Source organism: Hoplias malabaricus, chromosome 17 (genome assembly GCF_029633855.1).
Source record: "Hoplias malabaricus isolate fHopMal1 chromosome 17, fHopMal1.hap1, whole genome shotgun sequence".
NCBI lineage: Eukaryota > Metazoa > Chordata > Actinopteri > Characiformes > Erythrinidae > Hoplias > Hoplias malabaricus.
The window spans coordinates 6622943-6641657 of record NC_089816.1 but is presented as its reverse complement, the minus strand read 5'-3'; the positions used below and the strand labels follow the sequence as shown (position 1 = coordinate 6641657).

The window sequence follows — 18715 nt, the reverse complement described above, 5'->3', positions numbered from 1 at the left end:
GCTGTATTTCACCAGTATTGCTCTCATCCCATTTACAATGGGTGACCATAAAATTTGTCAGGCTACCATCAGTAACCTAACCTATCACAACGCTAACATGGCTCTGCACTCTCTCCAAGTGTAAGCAACCTAGCAGGCTAAAGCTAACTTAAGTAACCATCTTAGTAAGCTAGTTAGATATACAGCTAACTGCATGAGTTATATTTACCCAGATATGCCACCATTCCATGTGTGTACATTCCCTAGATGCTCAACCAACAGGAAAGTGGATAAAGGCCTGGCTTTCTTATATCATCACATAAAAAAGAGTGTTTTAGTCTGTCAAGGACATAGTGGTGTTGTCTACAAAACAACTAGAATATGAATAATTCACTGAGGATAGCTTCAGTAACTTCACTCAGAAGGCAAGAGATTTTGCTTTTCTTAGAAGTATTTGTGAAAGGTAAATTATAAGCAGTAAATAGCTTAATATCTTAGCAGCTAATTTGTAAGCTGCTTTTGGAGGCAGTGTAGCTTATAACATCTTTAGCACATAGATGACAAGGCCCTCACTGATAACCACCACAATAAATGTTTGGTGTCAGTGTAGGCAAGATTAACAAGGAGATAGGCTGTCAAAAAGACATTAGTTTATGGCAGAAGATGGTGGGAGCACATTTGTCGAGATTATCTTTGGTGTGATAGATGATTGTGTGCACACAGCTGTCAAGCAATATTCTGGAGGAGATAGGTAACCAGTTTGTGTAATGTTATAGCTGAGATTGTAGATAAAGACGTAACAATAGATATATATGTCCTTGGTGTGGGTTTTCTCAAGCTATGCCTTTTCTCACAGAAATGGTACATTCATTAGATGATTAAGACCACACTCAAGCCATTTTCAGGGAGGACTGATGATCATTTTGAAGAGAGATTTTCATAGATCTGCTATGGGTTATCTATTTAAATTGTTGAACATTACAATATATCAAAACTGGTTCCCAGGGGCACTGAGTAATATTTCTTAAAGGAGCGGGTCAGTTTACTTTTTCAACAGAAGAGGGAGCTGTGGAGAAGTGAACCTTGTTGTGAAAGGATACTGCAATAAAAGGGGATAATGTTTTTGTTGGTTTTTAACTTATAGACAAAAGGCTAGAGTTAAACAACAAATAACATGCTACAATGTTAGACATGAAACCAAATATATATTTGGACCTGGACCAGGACCTCACCTGGACCTGCAGGATGTACTGGTCTTTCTCTGAACTTTTCAGTGCTGTTCTGGTTCTAACAACTCCCTGCTGATCAACACTAAAGGACTGTCCCTTGTTTCCCTTCAGGATGCTGTAGGTGAAAGGGGGACCGTTCTGAGGGGCGTCTCTGTCAGTCACGCTGAACTGGAGAACAGATACCCCTGCAGGCAGATTCTCCTGAGAGCGAGAGACAAAGTGAGAAGGAGAGAGCGAGAGAGAGAAAGAGAGAGATAGAGAAATTTAAACTGAAAAACTGTAATACCATCAGCTCACATTCCACCTGTTAACACTGACTAACATGGAAATACTGATTCAATATTATTATTCAATAGCAATTCATATTTAAAGGAGAAAGAGAGAAAGAAAGAGAGAGAGAGAGAGAGAGAGAGAGAGAGAGAGAAAGAGAGAGAGAGAGAGAGAGAGAGAGAGAGAGAGAGGCATAGAAAAAGAGATGGAGGTAGAGAAAAATAATAAGACAAGAGGAGCAAGAGAGGGAATCCGAGGAGAAACAAAGAAGGTGAAAGACGTAGAGAAAGTAAGGATGTGTGTGTGTGTGTATGAGAGAGAGAGAGAGAGAGAGAGAGAGAGAGAGAGAAAGAGAGAGAGAGAGAGAGAGAGAGAGAGATTCATATAGAAGTCAGAAGGTATATGTCCTTGGTGAGAGCTCAGTCACTGTATTGTAGAGAGCAGTTTGTCAGGTTTAATTTTCTTTGATTTTCCATGACATTGCGCTTGTACCTGAATCACAAGGCTGTAGTTGGACTTAGAGAAGACAGGAGCATTATCATTCACATCAGACACTGTCACGCTGACCACTGTGCTGCAGGATTTGGAAGGATTTCCGCTGTCCGAGGCAACAACGGTCAGCATGTACCCACCAACCTAATTTACACAAAGGCAGGAGAGAACTGAGCTCATCTCATCCACAGCTTTTCTAAGCAATTAAGGAGAACGCAGTTAAGACTTCAAACAGCACAGAGACAACGGCATCTCAGAGTGAGTCTTTATTAAGAGGTGAGAAGAAAGGAAAGTTACTCTCTGGAGACTTTCCAAAGATTTACCTTTTCTCTGTCTAATTGACGAGCCACTTTCAGGACTCCACTAACAGCATCCATGATAAACGAACTGTTCTGGTTACCATCCACAATCGAATAGTGGACACGGCTGTTTGAAGGCCCATCAAGGTCATTGGCCAAGACCTAGAAGATTACTCGACATCATTATAGTGCACTTAAATGGTACATTACAATGCTGCTAAAACTATGTTGTGACAAATGTCACTCAACTCAACTCTGACTACTCAATTCAGTGGTAAAAAGACAAATTAATGCACTATGTTACACACATTTAAAAAATAAAATATGTACTACTATTACAGCCCTTGGCAGACACCCTTATCCAAAGCAACTTACAAGGTTAACAGAAGTTGGTTAATACAAGGTTGGGGTCTTGTCCGAGGATTCTGTGTAGTGCCCAAGCAGAGAACTAATACCCAGTCTGGCACATAGAGGGCAGCATTGATTTTAACTTCAAATATAATATGACATATGCCAGGACACAGCTTGAAATGTCCATTCAGTGACATTATATCTTTTATAATTTCTTATCAATCTGGCCCTTGTCAGTATGTTCATTTTATAGCCTATAATCTAACTAACCATAGCATTTACTAGGTTTGATTTTTTTAAATATGTATATATGACAATTCAATATAATAAGTCAAGAGCACTCACTGTTAGTACAGAGGAGCCAGGCTCTGAGTCTTCACCAGCCACAGCCGAGTAGAGCTCCTGGCTGAAGACAGGACAGTGGTCATTGACGTCAGTGATGTGGACGATAACAATGGCTGTGTCACTCAGAGCCTGCTGACTTCCATCAGTGGCCTTGACCCTCAGATAGTGCTCTTTAGCCACTTCATAGTCCAGTGGAGCGATCACAAAAATATCACCTGTAAACATGGTACGTTACTGGATCTTCATCTGGACATAGTGCAAAAATCTGAAGACATGAAGAGGTAAATTCGAATGTGTGAAGCATTAAGGGCAAGACAGGTGTGTGTAAGTGTGTGTTGTAAAGTTTGTAAATGGATTTCCCCACAAGATGTCCCCATAATAACAGAAATACGAAAAATATGATATACACTACAGTATGCCAATTACTCACTGTACTGTGTTATAGTAAAGTTAGTGAGTGAGTACAAGCTAATTACATACAGTACTTTGTATCTAAAAAGACAATTCAGCATTTAAAAAAAAAGTCAATATTTGACATAACTTGGAACACATTTTTTACACATGGGTACCTTTGTGTGAATCCATGCTGAAGGTCCCCAGCTCATTGCCGCTGATGATGGAGTACCTTGTCTGAGAGTTCCTCTGTGGATCACTGGTAGCAGCAAAAATGCTCAGCAACAGGGACCCCACAGCAACATCTTCAGGAACTGTGGAAACATACTCCCTGTGCTCAAACACTGGAGGGTGGTGGTAGGCATCTAGTACAGTCACCTCCACACAGCACAGAGCATACAATGTCTGGGGAGAGCCATGGTCAGCAGCTCGTACTCGCAGCCTGTACACTGTCTTCACCTGTCCACTCACAGGTTTCACCAAGCTGATGATTCCTGACTGCTCCTCAATAGAAAACACACCTCCAGCAGAGTCCTCCAGTGTATAGCTGATTTTACTATTCAGCCCTTTAAACAAAGAACAGGTCATTAAAATGATGATTAGATATTGATTACAAAAGCCTGGATTTGAAGTGGCAGCATTATGTACTACGTGCAAGGCTCAAAGTTTGTAGACACCAATTTGCCCAGTGTTTCTTCTTCAATCAAGTGCATAATAGGGATTTTGTCCTCCTTTGTTGCAGTAGCAGCCTCTACTACTTACATAAGTCTTTCCACTAGGTGTTGAAACACTGATGTGAGAATTTAATTGCCTTAAACCAGGATTACTGAGGTCAGGTGAAATCAACTGAAATTACTTATTAGAAATATATATATATTTGTGTTTATTATGTTACAGAGATAGGCTAATGTAGAGTTAGGAGTCTTAAACAAGGATTCTTGGTATTGTATTCTGGACATATACCATTGGTAAAGCTTCATGTTTGAACCAATGCTTCTAAATGATACAATATTGGTATTAATAGAATTTCAGTTAATATGGCAAGTGATATACGACCAAAATATATATATATTTGAATGTTGATACATAATATAAATTTCATATAAACATCATTGTGTCTCACTAAATAACCTGCTATTCAAATAAGTTACATTGTAATTTCTGGTGCCCCAATGGTTACTCATTTAGCACATGGCTCTGTATGTTATTGTTCAAGTCTCCGCCCTAGTCCCGCCTTTGTTCCTCCTCCTCATCCGTGTCTCATTTGTTACCCTGCCCTCTCATTAGCTGTCCCAGGTGTTTCTTGTCTGTGGTGTGCATTTAAGTTCCCTTGTCTCTGTGTGTGTTTGTTGGACATTCCATGTTTGCATGTCTGTCTTGTTGGTTCTTGGAGTCGGTCCATGTTTGCTTGTCTGTTCCTTGATTTGGTTCAGCTCCCTGTGTATCTGTCTGGTCTGTCTGTTTCTTCCATGTGCTTTGAGTTCTCATTAGGTTTGTCTGTTTTAGCTTTCTGTCTAGGTTTGTTTGTCTAGTTCTCCTTGTCCAGGTATTTATTTAGCTCTCCATGTCTAGGTCTCTGTTTAGTTCTCTGTCTGTCTCTTAAGTATCTGTCTCTCAGTCTATGTTTTCTTTCTTTAAGTATTCTGTCTAGTTATCTTAATCTGTCTCTGTATTGTTATCTTCTGTTGTAAATAAAGTTAGTCATTGTGTTTTAGCAAGTGTCCACCTCCGTCAATCTGGGCGTTCCTGACACTTTGGTTGCTCACCATCATAGGACAAATAGATACCGCTTACGCCGCTCAGTAATATGAACTGATTCTTATGGAGAAGTTACACTAATTATTGAGAAAGTACACGTATTATAAAGTGTTACTGTATTTACATTTTTCCAAACTATTCCCTTGATTGCTAAGTAACAGACAATTTATTCAGCCATTAACAAGAAATGTCAGCAGGAGAAATCAGTCAGTGCAGCACAACTGAGCAACACTGACAACTGACACAACAGCAACAACAGATCAACAACAAAATGATGATCACATCACCAGAAGTATGCATTTGTCCATAAATGTAATTATGTCCCTTAATGGACACATTATTGAAACACAACTTATTGGTTGAATATGTACAGAACAGATTGGTGCAGACATTGGAACCCATCTGTTGTCAAGTACAGTCTGTATACTCTAGTTATAATGGTCAGAATATGAAAGGCTAGAAGCTGGCCAATCTATTCCGCACTCGGCCACACCCATGCAAGGTGGACATGAAAGGCAAGGGTTTCCAATAAAGTGGCAAACAAAAATAAATGTGATTTGTTTGCTTCTAATTAAGGGTTTAAGATCAAGCACACACTTCTGGCCATGTGTTCATTATTTCTTTGCAGTACAAGTAGTCAGTGCTGCTCTGTTGTCCAGCCCAATTGCATCTGACTAATTTCTGCTGCAGAAATGTCTCTGTTGACAGCTGAATGAATTGAGCCTAATCACTTAGCAATCTCCAGTCCCATCAACAAACATTCATAAAAAAAATGCTGTTCATTTTAATCCACTCCAAACTGGCGAACATGAGCGAGAAGAATGACGCTGTGATTAGAGGCGTCCGCCCGGGCACTTGTTTACACCGGTGATTAGTGCACACAATGGTGTTTGTGAAAAAGACAAGATTCCAAATGATGGCAGGCTTTAAAGAGAATGGATGTAATGAGGATGGAATGTGAGCATATAACTTCCTCTAAGCACAGACAACACACATCGATCAAGTTTCCTGTGAGCTTCAGTAAAGACACTCAGACTTTACACAAAGCTTAATTGATAGAAAAGCCTATGAATCAAAGTAGTATTAAATATTCAGATACTGAGGAAAAACGAACAGTGAAACATTTAAGTTACAAGTAAGTATTTAAAATGATATTTTTTTCATTTGCTAATATTAAATAATTTTTTCTTTTAAAACTACTTAGAAGCTGCAAAAAATTGTGCTTTATTTAAATGCAAACCACCTCTAATAGGTTTAGTAGGCTTAAGATACTGGTGATATTAGAAGTACTTTATGTCAGCATTGTTCTTCGTATCTGATCATTTAATTTTAATAACTAAAATAATGTAGCATGTTCAAACTACTCATTCAACATGTAATGGAATGCCATTACAAATGCAAGTGTGTATTGTTTAAGGCTAGACAAGGTACAAAAAAAATGACTTTACATTAATTACCCTCCAATGTTACATGCAGTATTTTATGCTGATATTGGTCTGATACTGACATCTGGTATTGGATTGGTGCCACCCACTTAATAATTCAAAATAATTCATTTTAATGTCTGTCAAATAGTAGACAGGAAACTAGTCTCAGCTTTACAGGTGCAATCAGTACTTATTTCAGTGATTCTTCCTTATGTTATGAATCAGCAAATATACTGACATTTAAGAGGCCTCAATGTATCAGAGATTCTGTACTAGAACTACATTAAACATGGCTGTCCTTATGTGGTGGACCCAATTAATGGAGAACATACTGGTTAATTCAGGTCCTACAAAGCCATTTAATCTGAACTTCATTGAATAAAAGCTACAAAATAATAAATAATAAGTTTAATGAATATTCATGAGTATACTTTTGGTGATAAATCGACTGATCACTTCTTTAACACACTTCTAATCTCACCATCTCAGCCTGAACCTGGCCTGGTATAAAACAGTGATTGTTCTCTTTGCAGGAAGTGAGCACATGGTGGGAGATTATTTTCTGGACAAGGCTGGACAGGAATGCTGCTGTGAGCAGAGTGTCTCTCCCAACAAAAGACAGCACACAACAAGCAACATATGACCACAAACTGCTCCAATCAATCACCCTCAGCAGCAAGCATATATGTGTATCACTAGCGCCTCAATTTCTATTCTTTACTATTATATCAAAACAACACGAATTCCATATCTAGAAAAACACAACAACCTCAACAACACTGTTGACTATTAGAGGTGTTAAACCATTGGTAATTTTGTAATTAAATCTAATTTCTGTTGAGTTTATATTCTCTGTCTACCTGCTTTTGTCAACTACAATGTTTCCTCTTCTATTTAAGGACAGAAAAGTGGCATTAAGTGAGAGTTTATCTGCATTTCTCTGATTGTATTTACAAGCTATGTTTGAGAAGCAACCAAACAAAATGTAAGAAAGCAATTTCTGTAGTAGAGAGCTTTAAAGCAGTAATTAGCTGCAAAATATAAGAGTGATTGATTTAGTTATTTTACATTTTCTAAACTCAAATTGCTGCTCAAGAGCATCAAACTGCCTTAAAATCCCTGAACCAGTTTCTACTCCATAGATTGGGTCCGCCACAGTATGGCCAACATAAAATAGGGTTAATACAGACTCCATGATACATCCATGCCACATTGTGTCAGTATAATGCCTGTTTTATAATGTTAATAAGAATCATTGCAGAAAAATCATTGGAGGCTTGTTCAAGATGAACTGCACCTCGCCTTGGTGGTCAGTAGGAGTAGCTGGGTGGGAAATGGAGGGTAGAAAAGAACCCTCAAGACGAACAGTAGCCACCTGCACCCCATGTGAATTCTGGCAGATGTCACTGCATTTCATGACATGAAATAAATCATAATTAAAATAACAAAGTAAATAATTAACTAATGCTATGAGAGAGCATTGCAATATTAGTGTACATACAGGTTCTGAAACCTTCAGCCACCTCACCCTTGCAAGATTATAATGGAATATATCATTGTGACATGACTGTGCACCAACATACAATCGGACAAAAAAAATAACCGACAATCACTGCATAGACCCAGGCAGTGATCAGTCTGAGCAGTGCTGGGTTAAGTCGAACAAGCCTAACGACTGACTGTAAAGTATGAATCAGGTTTTCTTACCATTATCAGCATCTTTTGCCTGTAGACGGGCCAGATATGCTCCGGGCTGTGTGCTATCAAATACACTAATTGAGTACAGGTCTGAAGTAAACGTAGGTGCATTATCATTAACATCTTCCACAATGATAACAACATCAGTCTGACAGGAGCGATTTCCTCCATCCACTGCCTGCACAGTCAGATTATACACATCTCTCTCCTCCCGGTCCAGGGGCAGCAATGTCCTTATGGTTCCTTGAAGAAAAATATGAAATTATGTTAAGCTAATTACATCATTCATTCATTTCCTTTAACAGCTTCATCCTGTTCGGTCTCGAGTTGGGTCCGAAGCCTGCCCAGAATCACTGGGCTCAAGGCAAGAACACACCATGGACATCACAGAGAATCACAAACTTAGATATTCACTCACACCTATGGACACTTTCCGACCTACCAACATGTTTGTGGATTTTAGATGGAAACCAGAGTACCCGGAGGACACCCACGTAGACACATGGAGAACACAGCAAACTCACAAAGACAGTCTGTGACCAAAGAAGGTCTTTGAACACACAACACTAAAACCCTGGAGCTCTGTATCATCGACACTACCTGTTGCACCATACTGCAACCCCAAGCTTATTAAAAAAACATTCAGAACCACCAACTGCTTTTTTTAGTAAGGTGTGTATATTACTGTGGATTTTTTCATGGAGACTGAAAATAATGGGATGATTTGGGATTACACAGCACACAAACTGAAAGTTGCTGCTCAGTGGAAGAAACCATAGTTTGGCTGTAGTCTAGCAGCTGCTGAATTGATGATAAGAGTATTTTTTTTTTACCTATTCATATTTTTCACTAATTTCCCTTTGATTTCCCCCTTTATCATTCAAGTGTTTTATTATCTCGCATCTAATTTCAGAACTACAGCACTGTGCAGAGGTCTTAGGCACCTAAGGTAATTACATATATTTAAACTAATGCCTTCTCAGTAAGTGTGGTGCTTGTATAAAGTTATAAATAATCACAGTAAATGCAAAAAAATAATAATATAAAAATAAATAAATAAGAGTAAGCTGTGAGTTTGAAGAAGAATGTTTTGTTCAGATTCTCGTTGACTGCATGAATTTGTTAAATCATCAGCACACATTACTTGAAATCTTTTTATTTTTATTTTATCTATTTATTAACCGGTAACATTTGGTAATGGATGATAACCTCAAGTGCCACGAGGAGAGATTTGGAAAATTTTAAAGCAACACATTCACACACAGAATATCACACTCACTGGAATAATGTTATTTGGTTTTATTGTAATGTTGGGTGTTATATGTTGTTTGTTTTTAGCAAATAAACACTCACTGCTCAGATAAATAGCTTTTTAAATCTCATAATCTCTGGTGCCTAACACTTTTGCACAGTGCTGTATATCCTTAGAAATATCTGCCTATTATAATGGAAATTAATTAAATGGAAAGTGAAACATAGTTCCGATCCAGATTGTTACACAAAGCTATGTTAATGCTTTATATTTAGAGTCTAGTTAATTGATGAAGATACAAAAATGAAGGCTGTCATTTAGTGTCATTTTATAAACATATAGTGTCATATAAACATATGGCTTTACCTCTGTATGTGAACTGCAGCTTTTTTTTTTTTACACCCCTTCGTGGTACATTTTCTTCATTGTGCTTCAGTGAAAACATATCATGCATGCTAAGAGGCTGCTTTTTTACCTGTGGCAGAGTCTATTTGGAATGATTCAGCTCCATCTCCAGTAAGTCGGTAGGCAATTTCAGCATTTGACTGGAGATCTGGATCAGACGCAGAGACCTGTAGGATGAATTTTCCTCTTGGGGCATTTTCTGGCACCATCCCAGTATAGAGACCCTATAATACAATAGGACTGAGGCTAATACCAGAGACATTTCTGAAAAAAATGTATGAAATCGAGCACTCCTCCGCACACAGCTGCATGTGTTATGCCATGTTTTGCATGGTGTTCGAATAGCTCTCTATCTTATTTGGCAGCTGTCCTGGCAACAAGCCCAACACAGGACTATTTTCCTAAATAAAGGCTATAAAAGGTACCTTTTCACACACTGGGCTGTTGTCATTTGCATCAAGGACTGTAAGTTCTACAGCAGTCCTTGCAATATATGCCCCATCTGTGGCTGTTATGTTCAAGATGTAGTGTTCTCTGTCCTCTCTGTCCAGTATTTTGGCTGTCACAACAACACAATCACTGTCCACATATTCCAGATTAAACTGGGCCCAAGGGTCTCCACCTGAAAACACACACAAAAATGCTTAAAGTAGCTTTGGCTTAAGGGAAATGAAAAAGCAAGTCTGTAAGATATTAAAATCCTTATAGCATAACATTTACCAGCACTTTAAATAGGTCTGGGATCTTATTTCTCACTGCTGACAAGATAAACACTTACCAGCAAGCAATTTAATTAAACTAATGAAACCCAGTGAACTTAAAATTTCTCTAATCAACTTCTCTCCACTGAATTTCACCTTCACCATAATAGAACACTTTTATACCTGATTATTCATCTTCTGCAACACAACTCTTTCAGCAACACTGCAGGGTTCTAAGCATGGGGATATATTTTCCTGTTGACTAACTCAAAGTCTTATTAATCTTATTAAATTTGTCCTGAAGGACATGCTTTGCAATAATACCTAGGCATCTCTGGCTTAATTCAATTCAAAGTTTACCTTAGTCAATTTTAAATATTTTATATTATTTTATAATTATATTTATTTATTTTAATTTGAACATAGCTCAAGTTTTTACTTTCAAAAACATTGAGAGAGTACTTTATTGAACTGATCATATCAGGACTTGTCACATGACATAAAGACCTTGTAAAAGCATTGTGTAGCCTTCTGAAAACTTTAAATTTAATATGAGTGAAGTCTTACCTGTGATGAAGCAAATGTACCTCCTGTTGACCTCCTCACTGTCCAAGTCAGAGGTGGCCAGGACAGCTATAATGGTACCCGGTGCGGATTCATCTTCCTTCACCATTGTCTTGTACACTTCTTTTGTAAAGACCGGAGGGTTGTCATTTGAATCCACCACTGTAACCTCCACAATGGTGGAGCCAGTCAGCTGGATCTCTGGAGCACTGTCTCTGGCAATGACTGTTATTCTGTATCTGTTTCTCTTTTCTCTGTCTAACTCTGCCATAGTGGTGATCCAACCTGTATCACTGTCCACCGCAAACAGCTCCAGAATATCAGGAATCTCTTGGTTCTCATCCAGGCTGTAAGTGACCTGACTGTTCACTCCAGAATCCAGATCAGTAGCCCTCACCTGGACCACCAAAGTACCTTTTGGTAAATTCTCGGCAACAAAAGACATGTAAGGGAAAGAGTCAAACTGTGGTCTATTGTCATTCACATCCTTCAAGTGTATATCCACGTCTATAACCGAGAAGAACTCCAAGCCCTCTTCAGCGCCTTGAACTTGGATTGCAAGCTGATAAAATTTGGTAGCTTCATAGTCTAGTCGTGTTGTTAGTTTAAGCTTTCCAGTGTTGCTGTTTATGACAAAGACATCATCTTTGTTACTCACGGGGGTGTTTCCTCTTATAAGGCTATAGATCACAGGCCATTTTCTTTCAGACTCGATGACATCTATCTCTGTCCCTACAGGGAGATCCTCAGCAAGTTCCAGCCGAAGCAATCCTTCAGCAAACTTGGCCCTGGGCAAATCAGAAGGAAGCACTTTAATTGAAACCTGGATAACAGACTGCCTTGGAGGGCTCCCAGAATCTTTAGCCTTCACATAGAATGAGTACAGGCCATTTTCAAGTTCCGTTAGACTTCCTTTTGTGACAACTTCCCCACTAAGGGGATCTATTTCAAAGTGTTTAATATCGGAGTCGATTACATAAATGATGTCAGCATTACTGCCTTCATCCTCATCTACAGCTGATATTTTGATCACGGTCGTGCCACTTGGAACATCCCTCAGGACTGCAGCTTTATACTCAGAAAACCTGAACTGTGGAGCATTGTCATTGACATCAGAGAGAATTACAGTGACTGTGCAAAAGCCGACTTTTCCTCCTCCGTCCTTAGCCAGTATGTTCATATGGATCACCTTCTCCATTGGGTTCTCTCTATCAAAGGTTTCAGCGGTGTGAATCTGACCATCGTTATTTAAAGTGAATTTGTCTCTGGCAAAATCATTTTCTATAAATAATGTAACATGACCGTATATTCCAGGATCTTTATCAAGGACTTCCACCTGTGTAACAAATGTGCCCACAGTGGAGTTCTCTAGAAGTTCAATAATATACTCGTCCTGTGTAAAAGATGGACTGTGTTGATTTGCGCTGATGACCTTGACTTGTACTTCAGACAAAGCTGTGAAAACACCATCAGTGGTGAACACAATTAAGTTATAGTGAGTCCCCAGTAACCTTTGACGGCTTGAAATGACAATTTCCCCACTGCTCTTATCAATGCCAAAGACACTGTCTTCATTTCCTGAAAGGAAAGAGAACTTCAGCTTTCCTGTATCAATGCTATCAGCATCAGATGCCTGGACGCAGGCCACAAAATGACCTGGAAGAGAATGCTCACTGATAGTGGCATTGTAATGTTGCTGTGTGAATACAGGTGGGTTATCATTTAGATCAGTAACATGTACCAGCACTGTGACCTCTCTATATAGGTGGGAAGCAACTCCATCCAAAGCTTTCACAATTAGCTCATACTTCTTTTCTGTTTCATAGTCCAGGAGAGCAGTAGTCCAGATGACTCCACTTTGACAATCTATTCTGAAGTGATCTGAAATAGTCCCATTTTTGGTATACAACTGATAGAATATTTCACTGTATCTCCCAGTATCCAAGTCTGTGGCTGACACTTGTAATACTGAGGTACCCACCATGGCAGACTCAGAGATACTGATATTATATGACTTCAAATCGAACATAGGCACATTGTCATTGACATCCTCTAAAATGATATCCACAAAAACTTCAGAGTGGGCTCCAGTTAGAGAATCCATTGCTTGAATGCTTAACCTGTGTGCAGGGTGAGTCTCATAGTCCAACGGCTGAATAACCTCTATGACTCCAGTGTTAAAATCAATAGAAAAGTGACCAAATGGGTCTCCCTCACAGATCCTGTACACAGTGCGAGTTCCAACAGACTCATTAGCCAGGACCTGTACAACAGGAGTATATAACTGCACATCCTCTGGAATTTCAATCTTATAAAAAGGCCTCTCAAACACAGGAGTGGCTTTGCTCACTACAGTTATAGTCATTTCTGCTGTTGAAGAAAGGGCCGGGTCACCTCCATCCTCTGCAATAATACTAACCATATATCTTTTGTTGAGACATTCCTGTTCAAATGGACTCTTCAGGGAGATTTCTCCAGTGAGACTTATCTGAAAATATTCCTCATGCCCCTTGAAATAGTACTTAATCTCAGAATTTCTGTCAAGGTCACTGTCCACTGCAGTTACCTGCCTGAAAATAGTTCCCACTTCAGCATCCATCTGAGCAACAGAACTGTAGGGTAGGTCCAGAAACACAGGTGCATTGTCATTCGCATCTTCAACTGTGACTTTTACAGGAACATGGGCTGTTCCTGCTTCTCTTTGTTCTTTTGTAACCTCCACAATTATCTCAATCATATCCTGTTCCTCACGATCAAATGGTACTCCAGTGGTAAAGAGAACACCAGATGTACGACCTATATCAAATCTCTCATCAGGATTGAGAATTGTGTAAAACAAAGGTTCGTTCATTTTGTGCCCGACTGCAGCAATAACGGCCAGGGTTTCCCTCTCTGATGAGTTCTCTTGTATGGAGGCAGTAAATATTTCCTGGGTGAATTTCAGGCTGTGATCTTTGTTGTCGCTAACCTTTATTTTCATAGTTGCCGTGTTAGTAAATCTTCCATCAGAGACCCTGATGCTGAGAATGTATCTGCTGCGCAGCTGTGTGGCATTCTGAACAAAAATCTCACCTGAAAGAGGATCAATTCTGAACTTGCTCCCAATATTGCCATCTGCAATAGAGAACAGCAGTTTAGAATTGGGTGGGGAGTCATCATCTGTGGCGTTTAGCAAGATCACTTTCACCCCATTGTATGTGGGTATTAGCAAGGTTGTTTCGAAGGAATCTTGACTGAATCTCGGGGCACAGTCGTTGACATCAGTGACGTAGATAGTCACACTGGCGACATGTCGGGTAAATAAGTGTGGAAGGCCCGTATCATGGGCCTGAACTGTGAGGTGGAACACGCTCTGCAGCTCATAATCAAGGCCACTGATTGTCTGAATTGCTCCTGTAGCAGAATCAATGGCAAAATAGTTGTGAGCAAATGGCTCCACAATCTGATAGACAAGCCTGGCATTTTCATGTTCATCAGCATCTACCGCATGAATAACAAGCGGAGTATTTTCCTTAGTCAGAACCACACTCTTGGGTGCAGCTGCCTCACTGATAAACCCCACAAACTCAGTTCGGGTGAAGACAGGGGCATTATCGTTCTCGTCTTTTAGCAGAATGAGCACTGTGACTTCGCTTGCTATTCCAGCCATGTTCGTACCTTGAACAGCCAATCTATATGAGGACAGAGTCTCATAGTCCAGCTTCCTTCGGGTGACAATGGTACCAGAGTTTGGATTGATGTCAAATGCGCCATTCACATTTCCTTCTTTGATTTGATAAAAGACAGATGACTGACTGGAGGCTGAGACCACGGTCACAAAACTTCCAGCTGGAGCCGCCTCGCTGATCTCAGCTGTGATCAGACCCGGCTGGAACCTGGGCTCTGCATTATCAGAGACAGTGACTGTGATAGAGACAGTGGTTAAAACGCTCAAAGGAGGTTCTCCTTTATCTGTTGCTTTCACTTCCAGCTCATACTGACTTCTTTGCTCACTGTTGAGTTCTCCTGCAACTTTTATGGTGCCCAGGAATGGATCTATGCTAAAGGAATTTCCATGATTTCCTGTAAGACATAACAAAATAATCAATGACAAATTAGTGAATCTGCATGAATTACGGTTTTTGGTAAATGAATCAAATACCATTTGGTCTGTGGGAAATGGCCCTTCAAATTTCTGTTGGATATTTTATCACAGTGAAAATGCAATGCAAAAGTGGAAAAAAAAGTAAATATATTTGAATTGTTTTTTTTTTGGGTGTATTATTTTTCAATATAATCTGAGAATCAACTTTTAAAAAGTACTGTACAGCACTGTATAAGTGCATAGTTTGATTTAACTGAATAATATTGTAAGTGATTATTACTGATGAGAATATTCCAGCTGATGTTTGCAGAGCCATGTTATGCTCAAAGCATCATGATGTATCCATGCATTTTACAGCCCTTCTTATTACTAATTTCTGTCTAGTGACATGAGCAAATCGTATTAGATATTCCAGAGAGGATGGACAATGCTGGTAATTCATCTGCATAATTAGTTTTTGGCAGTAATTACCGCACTCATTGTTTGCAATCATTAGGCCATTTCCTGATCATAATTCCTTGTCACACATCCAACACGAAACAGTCTGGAAGGTCTCAATCTCCTCAGGTGCTGTTTGGAGGAAGATATTTAATCACTATTGCATCAAGATGGCATGTTTGCCTTTGAATGTTCGCCTTTACCCACCTTTGTGGATGGTATCGTGTAATGGGAAATACCACTGTTTTCTGTGCTCGTGAAAACAAAAGTATTTGGGCAAGACTCCTAACATTACATTCTCCCACCTCTAAAATGTTTACAGATATAAATCATACTTGATAACAGCTTCTGCCAAATGTTTTAAATATTGCTGAAGAACAGCTTACCAGACATAATGCTGTAGAGAATCTCTGCATTTTGACCCTTGTCTTTGTCCTGAGCAGTGACCTGTAACACGGCTGAACCAACAGCAGCTGTCTCAAACACACGTCCAGTGTGCTGAGAACTGCTGAACCAAGGGGCGTGGTCATTGCTGTCCTCAACGTTGACAATCACTTGCACCAGGTTACGTTTGACTGGAACATCCTGATCTCTGACCTGTTTCAATGTTAAATATCAGATATTCATATGTGCCATTTACTCATAAGAGTGAATAACAGTTTTCTGAATTGAAGTAAAACATATCATTATAATTGAACTAGATGTGTCACATAATCAATACATCTAAATAATTTAAGTTGACAGCAGCTATGAGGCAACTGATCATTAGCTAATTTTTATTATTTTTATTTAAGTAAAGAAAAATTAAGTCTTATTTCTGGCTTACCATTACAGTGAGCGTGTGTCTGTGCATGGTTTCATGATCCAGCTGGTCAGTGGTGTACAAGAAACCTGTTCCAGGATCTAGACGGAACTTCTTGAGGCTGTGGGGGTCTGTGCTGCTCAGTAATGTATAGAATAGCTTATTCTTCACGTCTTTATCTGTAGCACTGATCTCCAGTATTTTTGTTCCAGGCTGGATCTCCTCTGGAATGCTGATTTCATACTTAGCTTGGGCAAACGTGGGTCGATGCTCGTTGGTGTCAATAACTTGAACTGAGACCTATTTAAAAGGGTACAATTAACAGTAAATGAATGTTAAGGGTAGACACTTCTTTCATTTACAACTGTACAGCACTATACCAAAGTCTGAGAACACTATAATTTTTATTGCTATTACACAAACAATAGCTAACCTCAATTAATTAATAACTCAATTAAACTTAAAATAGTATGTATTTTTTAAATCATTTAGTTTCAACACTTTATCTGTATTACAGCTTCCATGCTTTTCGATAGATTTTGTGCTTTTGGTTCATTGATAACAAAAGGGTAACCACTTTCAAAAGATGAAAAAAAAAGACATTACAGCATTTTGATAAGACTTCAGTATTAAACATGACAGTAGTGTACAACACTGAAGCCTTACATCAACAAAACAGCACAACACCACTCATATTTTCTCCCCTCATGCGAATAATCAAGGCGAGACCCATGGCACACTGCTTAAGAGACATCTTCTGTCTCTTTGTTGTTTTAGCTCCTTTGGCACAGTGTGAAAAAACCCACCATTATACCAAATAAAGCATGGCTGCTAATGATAAGTAACAATAGCGAGTGAATATTGTCGTTGCTGAGCTGCATGTTGCAGATAAGATTTACAAAGAGCTGGAAAAACGTCCAATTGCAAGGAGCCTATTACAATTCGACAAACAGCAGCGGCCGGTCCTGGGGGTGGGGTGAGGAGTTAGAGCTTTCTGAAAATCAAGGGAAAAGGCAGTGGAGAGCCCTAACATCGAGCTTCTAGAAAACATTTCTCCCCCTCGCATCACTCTGGCACCCCCAGGCAAGCCTGCCTCCACTGATAGATGAGTCTCGCACAGTGACCTGATAAGGCTGACTACCTCAGCTGACAAACACAGGTACAGCCCGAGGAGAACTACCTCCACACCACGACACTAAAGGATAAAGAGGGACTGCATCACTGAAGAACTCACCACAACACAAAGTCACTATGATACAGGACTCACCGTCTGAAGCTGAAATTAGAGCAGTGGTGTATAACTTCACTGCTGGAGGGCCTGAGCTCTTCAGAGTATAAAAGAGCAAAAGTGCAGAAGTTTTGCACACCTTCTGCAACTAATCAGGGCCCTGTTACCCAAAACTTCACAGTATTATGGGGTCTTGGTCTAATTTAACCATAACATTTGTCCTAAGGAGTTCTAGGAAAACCTGGACCTGATTGGCTTAACAAGGTGCGCAAAGCACTGAAAACTAAAGTCTAGTGTTGCAGTTTCCCATAATACAACAGTACCTCTTTAGTATAATGTGTAATGCAATATTTGCACCATTTAAGAATAGTCTTTGTCATGCTGTTAAATTACCCAGCCCTGATCATTATTATTGTCACTGCATCACCATTTTTTTCCTATAACTTAAATCATGATTTTATACAAATTAATTCATTCATTGTCTGTAACCATTTATTAATTTCATGGTCAGGGTGGGTCTAGAGCCTACCCAGAATCACTGAGCGCAAGGGGGGAACAGACCCTGGAGAGAGCACCAGTGCCTCACAGTGCAGCACACACTCATACCTTCACTCACACTTTTGGACACTTTTGAGTCGCCAATCCACCTACCAACATGTTTTTGGACCGTAGGAGGAAATCGGAGCACCCGGAGGAAACCCACGCAGACACCGGGCAGCACACCAAACTCCTCACAGACAGTCACACGGAGTGGGGCTCAAGCCCACAACCACAGGACCCTGGAGCTGTGTGACAGCGACACTACCTCCTGTGCCACTGTGCCGCCCTGAATAAAAACATTCATTCATCCATTCACTGTCTGTAACCACTTATCCAGTTCAGGGTCGTGGTGGGTCCGGAGCCTACCTGGAATCACTGGGCACAAGGCAGGGACAGACCCTGAAGGGGGCGCCAGTACTTCACAGGGTGACACACACTCACACAGTCACTCACACCTACG

At 39.8% G+C, this 18715-nt stretch overlaps 1 protein-coding gene across 1 annotated transcript in view; it reads right to left on the bottom strand.

The window, feature by feature from the left end:
- Positions 1-18715, bottom strand: part of fat1b (FAT atypical cadherin 1b) — a 45620-nt gene that overhangs the window by 10840 nt on the left and 16065 nt on the right. The window contains 12 exon segments of the mRNA XM_066649918.1: positions 1212-1409; positions 1971-2114; positions 2294-2431; positions 2966-3180; positions 3535-3924; positions 8251-8484; positions 9969-10122; positions 10324-10520; positions 11167-14643; positions 14821-15225; positions 16072-16282; positions 16512-16787. Coding sequence (XP_066506015.1) covers positions 1212-1409; positions 1971-2114; positions 2294-2431; positions 2966-3180; positions 3535-3924; positions 8251-8484; positions 9969-10122; positions 10324-10520; positions 11167-14643; positions 14821-15225; positions 16072-16282; positions 16512-16787 — 6039 coding nt within the window.